The 12,362-nt window shown below is 35.7% G+C and overlaps 1 protein-coding gene across 4 annotated transcripts in view; it reads left to right on the forward strand.

The window, feature by feature from the left end:
• Positions 1 to 12,362, forward strand: part of LOC149799706 (beta-1,4-galactosyltransferase 4-like) — a 71,801-nt gene that overhangs the window by 41,240 nt on the left and 18,199 nt on the right. For 2 of the 4 annotated variants that reach the window (XM_089959074.1, XM_089959071.1), the window contains one exon: positions 360 to 519. In XM_089959074.1, the coding sequence (XP_089815200.1) occupies positions 360 to 519 (160 nt within the window). Of the gene's footprint in view, positions 1 to 359; positions 520 to 9,337; positions 11,351 to 12,362 lie in introns of those variants that run through there. The other 2 variants (XM_089959072.1, XM_089959073.1) reach the window with 2 other exon arrangements.

Raw genomic sequence — 12,362 nt, forward strand, 5'->3', positions numbered from 1 at the left:
TCTTTAAACGGCCGATTCTCTTTCAAGCTACAGTTTAAAATACGGCAACGAAAGAACACATAGAAGACTAAGAACACTATATCCCTAGATATATCTGCATGACATTAAATTATTTCAGGCATTTGATGCTCGGGAATACTACATACGTATGAAAGAATGTAACCATTTGGTCACCCTATTTATCGATAAATTCCGGAGAGCAAACCTGGGAGTAAACTTTCCCGCCAACAACATGCTTTGAATACGACCAAAAAAAGACAAGGAAAACGATAGAATGAAATAAAAAAAGAAAATATATTCGGGTCATGAATATTACTGCGTGTTAAATCTTGTTTATTAGATAACATTTTTCCCCACAGATTCGGAATTTTAGATGTATCCGCTGCTAGACAAAGCATAGAGGGAGTAAATTCGTTTTATAACAATCAACTGAAAATTAAGTACAAACGATACGCCATTGAATACCGCCGATATTACACCTGGATTCTTATAGGTGTAAATGAAGCAGCAATTACAAAGGTAAGAAAAATTAAATCCACATCATCTTTCTAGTAAAAAGAATATTAATCTAGATTTAGTTTCCCTCAGCAGTTAATCTGCTGTTCCATTGACCTATATATATTTCAAATTGATTACACATCCAGTCCTTTCAACATTGTTGATGCTCTACATACAGCTTAAATGCAATTAGTGGATGTGTACAGAAGATTGAATATATTGAAAAGGGAGTTTACTTTCGAGTATAAAGGAGATAAAGGTAGTAGACTCAACAAGTTCTATTGCACTAACTTTGATGATAAAGTACATGTAAAAGCAGAAATCAAGAACTTAAAAGTGTCCGATCACAAATTAATTTATTTAGAAATAAACAAAAACGAAAAACATAAAGGGGAAAAGAATCGTGGAAGATGAACAACAACATTTTAGAAGAAAAAGATTTCGTAGGGGAAATAAAAGCAGTTATAAAGGACTTTAGAAATAGAGGGAATAAGGATATTATAATAGAGTGGGACATTTTAAAAACTATCTTTAAAAAGAAAGCAATTAGCTACTCGTCTATAGGAGAGAAAATCAAACAATGGAAAAGAAGTCAATAAAAAGAAGACTAGAGAAATATCTAACTGAAGATGAGGTACAAAAACTAACCGATAGACTAAACATAATCTTAAATGAGGAACATAATGGCCGGGGAATTAGGAAAATTTACAACAATATATAAAAAGGCAGTTGGGCTATATAAAAGAGAAGAATTAGGGAGAGGAGAAAATATGTAGAAAACTTTATGAATGGGGAGAGAATAATATAAGGGGAAAACATAAATTTTAGATTATATTCGAAAATATTATAGTAACCTATACAAATCACAAGAAATCGAAGAAGATATTATAGACAAATATTTAGACGGAATACCATGTGAGATGATAACCAGAACATAAACTCTTATGTGATGATTTCATCTCCGCACAAGAAATTAAAGATACTATAAATCAACTAGCTAAGAAGAAATCCCCAGGTGGAGATGGACTCACTGCGGAATTCTATCAAAAATTCCAAAGTGAGTTGTCGTGCATTCTAGAATGGTTATATAATAATATACATTTTGCGAAATGAAACAATGACTAAGTCAATGAGGGATGGGATAATTACATTAATATACAAAGGGAAGGGAGAGAGACAAGATTTAAAAAATTGGAGGCCCATCTCCCTCCTAAATATAGGATATAAAATTTTAAGTAAAATTCTAGCTAATAGAGTTAAAAAGGAATGGATAAAATGATTAATCAAAATCATACATGCGGAACGGAGTGAAGAGACATACAAAATAATATTCTAAGCATAACAACCATTATTGATTATTTTCAAGAAACTGGTCAAAAAGGTGCTATGGTATTTTTTGACCAAGAAAAAGCCTTTGACAGATTGGAACAAAGCTATGTACAGAAAGTACTAGAAAAATTTGGTTTTGGAAACTTTTTCCAAATCTAGACTAAAATCCTGTACAAAGAAACCACTGCAAAAGTACAGGTAAATGGCGCTACCACAGAGAAATGTTACAATAAAAGATCGGTAAGGCAAGGTTGCCCACTATCAAGGCTATTACATGTAATAGCAATTAAAAATTCTGAGCATAAAAATAAGACTAAATAAAAATATAGATGGTATCCCAATCCCAGATATAAGGGAAGATATAAAAATGCTCCAACATGCTGATGATTGTACAAACTTTATAAGAGACCCAAACTCATTTAAGCACCTTGAAAAGGAATATGAGAATTTCGGTAAAGCATCCGAGTCAAAAATCAACAATGACAAAACTAAAATATTAAAAATTGTTAACTGGCGGGGGAATCACCCCGGATTACCCGTATTTAACAAAAGATCGAGTGAAAGCATTAGCGATTATTTTTGGAAAAGAAGAGGAACAAGAAAACTGAAAAAATATGGGGAATATCATAGAAAAGAATGTGAATATCTGGGCACTTACGCCACTTTGTCTAATGGAGCGGGCCCAAGTGGCCAAAACCTATATGTATGCGAACATTAATTTTATTTTAAAATCCATAGACATAAACAACAAAAAACTATATAAAATAGATAACAATATTATAAACTTTATATGCAATTTTAAGACACACTATGTCAATAAAAACACTCTTTATAGAGCAAATGAAAGGGGGGTTTAGGATTACCAAACCCAATATTAATTAAATGTGCAAATTGTATAAATAGGATTAATAAACTAAACTCAGAATGAAAATAAGACTGGGATGGGCTGTACACATACTGGTTTGGATTTTCAAACGAAATAAGGGGATATATATATAAGAATAATACACTATTGAAAAAGTTGGAAATACCAAACAAATTTTAATATATGAAAGATCTGCTACTTAAATACATAGGTGAGAGGGAACTATGGAAAATTGATGAAAAACTGACTTATAAATGGTTAAAGGAACAAAATACAAAACTGGTAATGTCTAAGGTGGAGCAAGAACATATATATATAAATTGGGATAGAGCATGGGGGCACTGGACACAACTAGGCTCCCTAAAAATTCAAAGCCTCTGCTTAAAATACATGCATAATGCGTGGTTGACAGGAGAGGTGGCAGTGAGACGGCGCATATGATCAGAGAGAATCGCCAAAATGTCCACTGTGTAAAAAAGAAACCTTTAGTAAAACCCATACAATGGTACAATATGAGAAGACGCAAAAGGATAGGGTAGAAGTCATTACAGAAATAAAAAAGAGAAAGGTATCGGAGCAACAACATACTCTGTCTGGTTGGAAACTTTGATTAGAAAAAACTCTTTATAAAATAACAAATTATATAACGGCTAATATGATGGCCTCTGGGCAGGTTATCACAATAGGTCGTAAGCCTGCCAGGGATACCTACCGGGGTGGGGGTGGGAAAGGGGCACTGGTATAGCACCCACATAGGGCCGGTACGCAAATACGGACTGAAGCCCCGGTCTCACCTCACTACCCTGGAGGGAACAAAGAAAATATAGTTATTTTGGGCCTCCGATGCTACCAACTAATATTAAAGTCTCTCTTATAAGCTACAACTATAATATATAATTTAATGAATACTCTATTAAGTAATACTTTCCTTACTCCACCATTCCCCTTCAGAGGGCTGGGACAGGGCACCTATGTAGGATAAGTACGAGGTAATGACGTCATGGGGCTATATCACATGGCGCCACGCGAAGTGGACAGGCCCATGAAGGAGCCTAAGAAAAACATCCCACATAGAACACTAACATACGCATGCAAACACGACACAAATACAGGGATTAGGAACCCCTTTCTAACCCTTCTAACTCTTATACAATTCCTCTGAACAACTATACAGCTCCCGTACTGTATAGTTCAATAAAAAACATTTGGAGAACTTTGGCCATTAACCTAGATTAAGAGCGGGAAAACTCGAGTCTGGAGATATACAACTAAATAAAAAAGTATGGACCCTGACTCGAGTACAGCCACCTCATTTTTAAGAACAAATTTTACGAGGAGTGACACACGTGATCACACACACGAAACAAAAGGTTTTCTTTTCTCATCATAATTAACGCACCACTCACTCGTCGAAATTCGAAATTATATCTCTATTATATATAATATATATTACAAAATATGATAGTAGGACAACTGGGGAGATTTGAAGAGTACTGCTGTCCCAACACGAAAACAATATAGCACTCACACAATATAGCAAAAATACACATAGCAAACATGTGACTTAGGAGACCTCTAGCAAAGGTCAAAAATAAATTTTAAGGAAGGAATTTCGAGCAAGGTGAAGGAAACCTAGCTCGGATGAACAACCTTATAGAAAAACACAGGGAACTATAAATACCCCATCAAAAATTTAATTACATAAATTTTTGATCGAAATTCTTTATTAAAATATAACAAACAACACACCTTCGGGAGATATACATACACTTAAAACACCTTTTATTTCTTTTCGGAAATTGGGATGTGGCATCTGACTGGTGCCCCCCCCCCCCAAAAAAAAAAAGAAAGATGAAATCAAGTCCTCTAAGGCGTAGGTGCTAATGATTCTGAATGGGCAATCACATACCTACGCAAATGTTAGAACTAGGAATTAAACCTTGAATCACACAGGTCCAAAGCGAGGTCCTCATTTCTTTGCTAGTAGCATTACTGAAGAACGGAAGAATCTTTCTTATTATTATGTGTATCTTGATGTTTCCACCATCTGCAAAAGTCATAATGCAAACATTACAAAATGCATATTATGCAAACGTTAAATTCTTCTGAAAATCTTTACTTCCCATTATTGACCGTCGAAAAAAGTGATGAATACGACTGCAAAAAGGTATTAAAAGTCGCATTTAAAATTGACCGGTAGGGCAGGAACCGAATGTTACGCACAAGGTGTGTGTGGTAAGGCAAATTGAGCTTCGGTATCTACCCGTTATCAGGTAAAGCGTGTAAACACTATTAACAACATGCTGATTTCGTGGTGCACATGAATATTGGCTGATTCACTATTCCGTCTACAGCCAACAATAATCGCGGTGGTGATTCAGCATATAGAATATACTACCACACTCACGCGTTTGTGGTTCATTTGTAAAATGGCTTCGATTATTTTCCGCGTCGGTAACTTTAATTATAATTGTTCGAAACGCTTGCCGTCTTCAATTGCAACACACATACACGCACTTCTTTTTAATCAACTACACCTTTTTCGGGACGAATACTGTATAATCTTAGAAAATATTTACCTGGTAAATATTTAATTCCCCGGCGATTGGGCGTACTGGCGGCCGAGTATCAAGTTCAATTACAACTCCATTGATTGAATTCATTGAATGGAGTCAGAAACGATCGATCTCGTCTTCGGCCGAAGAATTATTAGGAAAAGTGCATCCTTGTTTAGTCGCAATCGAGATTTTTCTCGTCTTGGCTGAGTCAATGTTCATTTACAATTATTAAAAGGGATTACAATTGGCGCCGGCGTGTCAGTAAATTGCATCATTGTAGAAATACTCCCCCAGTATTTGCACGCATGGCTGTATAGAATGCGACCAGGTGTTATCGCATGTTAATGCTATAACACTCAGCTTGCCTCGAGTTATTGTTAGTACATCATGGGGGTCTCAGCTGATGGTTTCAGCTTGGCCCATAACAAGATTATACTGCAATATGTACGAGGGTTGGTTAGCGCCACCCTGACGCAGATATTCGTCAACAAGTTGAACTGAATCACCATCAGTGTTAGCATCCGTTGTCAGCGGGTCAGGCAGACGCAGTCAGTCAATTCCTCAATCGCATCACCATATTGATCACTTATATATAACGATAAATCTTAAACACAAACTCCAAAGACGGGGACGTATACTATACGTTGAGTGCTGCATTTCTTCTTCAGTGACCAATCATAATAATCATGTTCATAGCAAATCTTCTTTCGTCTTGCCTTCTGTAATACATGTTATTAACATATGTTGAAAGGACTAACCTGATCACTATTTTCATCACACTACACACGTATCTACATCTGTTCATAAGAAACAACTATTATTCAGTCTCACAAATCTTTAAGATGTGACAATTAAAAGTATCAAAAGCATCCAGAGGTAATACAAAACAGTCGACTATGTGTTTTACTATCATCATATTAATTAGATACTTCTAAGGTAAAAAGTTCTCTGAATATGCTCCATAACGTTATAGCGCCTGGTACATCTGTGTGTGTGTGTGGAGTGCATACATTCACACCCGACAGCTGGAATGGGCTGCATTACTGCCCACCCATGTTTTGATCAAAATGCATGAAGTAACTTTTCAGATTGGACGTATCATATCCAACCACCAGCGGGTTCTTGGCTCCAATATATCGCTGGCTTCCTATGGAAATTTTGCCAAAGAATTGCACGTTCAAAAAATAGATATTCATAAGCATCAAAAAGCAGCTCCACCTCTCATTCGGTTATCAATAGCAATGCATCCCTGACCATTCCTGGGTACGAGAGTGTTGGTCCAGCTCATGCACACAAATAGTTTTATCACATCCGCGAGCAGCAAAACATCCGTGAGTAAATACAGGTTGTTATAATAACCTCTATGTTGACAACAAAACATGTGCTAGACATTGTTTGAATGTACGTAGTCGGTGACGAAAATACCATCCCCAGACAACTACGAATCAAGGCTGTCATTCGGTCGGAATTAAGTTTCAGCAAACTGCATCCAGTCACTAATATATTTCTTTGCCGATGAGTAACTTCAACGTTTGAATTTAACAATCACTGTGAATTTAAAACGGTCGTTGCCATTCACTTCAAGATTACACAGGTGTTTGTCCCGCTGGAATTCGGGAACTGAAGCGAATCAATAAACTGCAGCTGGCCAGGTATTTACCACATTGTTGGGAATTATGCTTATTGGTGCATTTTATACCGTTGCGTATCTCGACAACGTTCACTCATTCGAAGTCTGTGTGGGTGATATACGGGGATTCGATTTTCTCATGCTGCGCTGTAACATTCAAAGTCTCCTTGCCAAGTTCTGGCATGATTCTCCGCTGCCGATCTTCGCATATTTCCACCACACTAAAAGGCATGGCTGTCAATCAATTGATGGTTTCGAAATTGACGTAGGCATCGTCAACAAGGAAATATATTAGCATGCTTTTTATGAGTCGGTTAAGCAATCGGGAAAGTTGCACTAATGGGATTTTTATTTTATCTTGGTAAATGGATAACTGTAAATTACATGTGCTGTGTACAGGTGTATCTAATGTGGCAGTGTTCGTTTACAGTTTCGTCAGTGGAGCTGAAAGATGATTCACAGCTCCAACAATGAGTAGCCTCGGAAAATTCATGTAGGTCATCATTGCTCATAATTAAGTCTGCGAGCGATAAGAGCTGTTGTCAGATCATTCCACTCTCAGTTCAAGCATTGTAATTAAAACACAACCTTAACCGATGCATGGCCGTGATACAACGTTGATACAATGTTGATACAACGTTGGTGGCTCAGTCTTTAGGGTTTAAGACCGCAAGAACATCGCTACGAATCCACGTGGATAGAAAATTTGAACGCATCTTAGCCTTATGACTTACGATTAAGCCTCATAATAAATCACACACGGAAAACAATGCGCTGCACCGCTGCGAAGATTCAACGGTGCATAGCGGATGTAATTTATCTAGCGTTTAATCTCAACTTCGAAACTTGGACTCTTTGATGCACACACTCGACTGTCTCTTCAGTAATATCACGTGCTATACTACGACAATTTTTCTAATCGTCAACCATACGAACAGGCTGCCTTGCGTACACAATAATTCGAATATTAATCGTCCTACTGTTGCACGAAGTAATATTAAGCACTGATGCTATTCATTTGTGGAACTTAATACCGCAAGTATATATACTTTTATTGCGCCTCTCGGTATTGTTATATTACGCTCAAATGTGGGTTGTTTCAATTGTTTTACTGATGATGTTGCCGTTATAACCAGATGTGGTTCAACTTGTTGTAGTTTCTTCAACGAGTCATAACAGCGTAAGAAATGCCAACCTTTGGGCATATCTTTAGGAATACTTAGATGAGCACATGCTTTCGCGCGCGCTGCCTGAGGAGATTCAAAGCCAGAACGCTAATATATAAGGAAAAACCATTGTCTATTTTCAATTTCGTCAATAATTGTTTTGAAACACATGCATTTACCATAATAGGAAACTACAATCGCTTCATTCTAGGCTATCAGTTCCTTTGCTGGAATCTTACTCCTTCATGGTTTTCATATCGCCATGTTTTTCTACATTAATAAGTTATATAATTCGATGTGTTGGTCGGCTTTAGACGGAACGCACGATCATACTCGCGAATACATACAGCGAAGGGTCAACTTACTAACGTAATGGAGTATAAAAGGCGTTGGCCAACATCAGAAAAGCTTGTTCCAAAACAGCTGTTATGATACAACTGAGTGCTTAAATCAGTTGGCGATGAATAAGTTAAAGCTGGGAGTAAACCCAACATTTTTTCTGCCTTACAAATCACTTTTCCAATATTTTTCCTATTATTGTGCCTACGTTTGCACCAAAAATGCAATCGAAAACGCTATGTTCAAGACAGTTTCAACTCAGTCTATGCGCATAGATTCAAAATACCATCACTTTGCAAACTTCTTAAAAGACGGACTACCAACTCATAGAAATATACTTGCAGTCTGAGTCAAAATCTATCACGAGAGAATAATTTCATTTCATTATTCTATATCCTATAGTGGCATATAAATTGATGGCATTCTTAAATTATTAACTGATTCAAGAAATATACCAAAATCGATAACATATCACAAGAGAAATCTTGTTCAAGTCCGACAGTAGATAATTTGGAAGGCTACACGTTCATTTCATTTTTAACCGTGCGACCTTTACTACCAGCCCTCGACTTTCCGGATGTGATGATTGTGCTGGAAACTTTGTTATGGGAGGTGAAACCTATATCGGTAACTGATGATATTTATTTTATTTATTTTCATTGCAGTTTGAATCTTTAAATTATGCTTTTGCAAGTACAAATTTATACACCAATCAAATACCGATTATGATGTAGTTCACTGCAAAATGCGTTTACAATTTTAGTAATGAAAAATTATTTATTATTTAATTTTCATGTCAGTGAACAAATGAATGTTTCTGTACTATGTTACACAAAAGAAAACCAATACTGCACCCCTAGCCACACCTAAAAATATTGTTGGCAAGAACGAAAAGTTTCATTATTTGATAGCATTGTTCAGTTAAAATCTCAATAACTTTTCATCCTTACAGCAATACGAAAAATACTTGGGAGAACCTTTCGCTGTGTAGTTATACTGACTGTGATGTTCCAAAAAGTGTTCAACATGACGCATTGAAGGTGATCAAGAACTATATTGCTGATTGCAGTAAGGTGTATAATTGCGACTTCACATTGATACAAACCGAAAGGCTATATTAATTCTGAACAAGACAATTCAATACGGAATCCTGCTAACCGAAATATACGAACTTATAAATGATGTGTGAGAAAGATATGAATTTCGGACTATGCATGATGCGAATTATATCAGCAAATTGCCAACTTTCATTCGTCTTGGTGGAAATTTGTGGCATCAGTGGCTCTTCCGAATTTCTCTGTCAATCGGATAAAATTCGCAAGAGTTTTGCATAGTCCTTTTGTTTCTTTCAAGGTGCTTTAATCCTACTGCCGGTGACATGTTTTCATTCAAAGTGTATTTTGTAAAGACAATTTTCATTTCAATCCCGAATTTAAGGATACCAAATATATAAAGTTGACAAAAATGATTCCATATCAATCTTCGTGCCCTATATGGTAATTTGCATACTCATTAAAGTTTAAGGTTTCTAATTTCTTCTTACTGTGCTGTGCCCCCCCCCCCCGCCGAAAATATCAATTTTGTCTTTATTTTTAAGAGGCAAATATGTTCGCTCAAATATTTCCTTCTGTTAAGAAAACTGTTCAGTTTTATGTTGTACCAACATTATATTTTTACCATGAATCACGTTGTACTTACAACGTCTTCAATCATTATAAGTTTATTGTCATCAGAGTCACGCAGATCATTTTAGAACTTCCAAATTCATTATAAATATAATCACACCAACACACACATCATTTTTGTAACTTCTGAAGGTATCATAAATGTATCCCCATCATCACACACATAACTGTTAAAACCTCCAACGTCACGATAAATTATTATTGGTGGTGCTCACCAGCTATAATGTATTTGAAGTTGTTTGTATTTGAAACAGGCACAGTGGAGCGAATGTTGACATACCTCTACATTAATTTGATCTATTTTGGCTGAAATTTCTTTGGATATTGTACTTGTGGAAATTGAACATGAACTAAGAACACAGCTAACTAAATGACTGCTCCTTTGTGCTCAAACAATCAACCTGAATTGGTGTAAAATGCACTACCTTTAGCATTGATTAAAACGTGGAAAAGGAATCTTGCCGGACTAGACAATACCAGCTTCTGAAAGTGTAATGAATGAATTATAACATATGTTAAATATAGAAAAATGTTTGGGTTTCTTTTTACAATTGACCTCTAAGTCCAGAAATCGAAGATGACCAAGGAGAGCTAGACAGTTTTTGAAAGATACAAATCTAAAGTAAGTCCAACATGTATACTCTGTAAACGATATTACACAATTCAGTCATACACCAAAGTAAATGGAATTAAAGTGTATTTGAATAATACCTAAGACATACAAGGTTTTCTTAAATAGATAGTATAAACAGTAAGGAAAACCGAGGAAAATACTTTTCTTTAAAATTGCACCGCCAGCGAAATAAGAAACAGTAGAGTGCCTCCATTAAAATTACGCACTTCATTTTTATAACTTCTAAGATTATAATAAATTCATTATGATTTTTAGAACCTTGTATATTTGATACGCAGGCTTCGAAACTGTGATAATCTTATGATAATTGAAAGCCATTAAATACTACGTCAAACACAAATACACACAAAGTTTGTATTTATAATCTTGATCACAACAATTGCAATTTTTACCATCCAATGTTTTCATAACACATATAAAAGGTCGATAAGAATGTTTCTGAGCTATTTTGTTGACCGACCCATGTGTGCTTCTTAATACGACTAAAATAGATATCAGAATTAAAATGGGAACGTTTATGTCAATTAAATAATGAAATTAGATTTAAATAAAACAATTAAATGTATATCACCTTATCCTGTCTAGCAATTTAATTTAATGCTTGAGTTGGACACATGCTAAATGAAATGAAAAATATGGTATTTTCTGGTTGAGAATTATGCCTCTTTGTTTGGGGCCACTGGAATATTGAATTTGTTCTATAATATTTTGATTAACTCTCGCAGATAACGAAAAAGCAAAATCAATTTTGATATATAATCATTGTTGTTATTATATGTACCAGTTGATGATTTGAATATATTACAGAGATAAAAGAAGACAGTGTCAAATCTAAAGATATTAGATACTGTATTAATTACAACTATTGAAATTAAAATCAGAAAGAAATATAAAAGGATGAGAAAATGATTTAATCAATGCATTTGCATCTTTGACCACATGTGTGACCGGACTGTGTGTCTATTGTATTATAAGGTCGTTGTGTGAAAGGCCTTGATCTTTGTTAGTAGCTGATGTTTGGTAAGAGTGGTCTGTGGGTACTTGTAAAGTACACCTCCTGAGACAGCGAGAAAAATTGTCTTGCCAGTACCATGTTGGTCTTGTGGAAATGGCACGCAATCAGATTTCCATCTCTGTCGTTCACGTGACAGCAAGAAGATGTAGCATCGATTAATATATGACCATAAACAAACTGAAGAAAATTTGCTCTCCTCGTATTGATACCGGCGTAGCATACCGGCAAAAGCGTATTGGCAGCAAGCAATTATAGGTTTTAAAAGATCCATATCCTAGTTGTACGTTTACACAATAGCTTGGATTACAACGAGGCGATACTGAACTTAAAGGACGTGTTTCAGAGAGTATTTATTAGTTATAAAAATTATACTTCGGCTATAGCTAACCTTGATTGACTTAACCGCACGCCAAGTCAACGGCGGCAACAAACGTTGATGTATGTCGCTGCTGCGACGATAACCGCAGCTGCGAGCTGTCGGAAAGACAAAAAAAGTCTTATGTTACGTGTTTAGGCTCGAATGAACAGTGAGACAAGAAAGAGTTAAAACAACAATCTTTGAAAAATGTAACAAATAATTTTTTCCCAGGAAAACTTTTGTAAAAATGAAAAAAAGAAGAGAACTTACGGTTTTAAGAATCAA

This window comes from Sinohyriopsis cumingii, chromosome 5, assembly GCF_028554795.1.
Source record: "Sinohyriopsis cumingii isolate HCF-2022 chromosome 5, ASM2855479v2, whole genome shotgun sequence".
Classification (NCBI taxonomy): Eukaryota; Metazoa; Mollusca; class Bivalvia; order Unionida; family Unionidae; genus Sinohyriopsis; species Sinohyriopsis cumingii.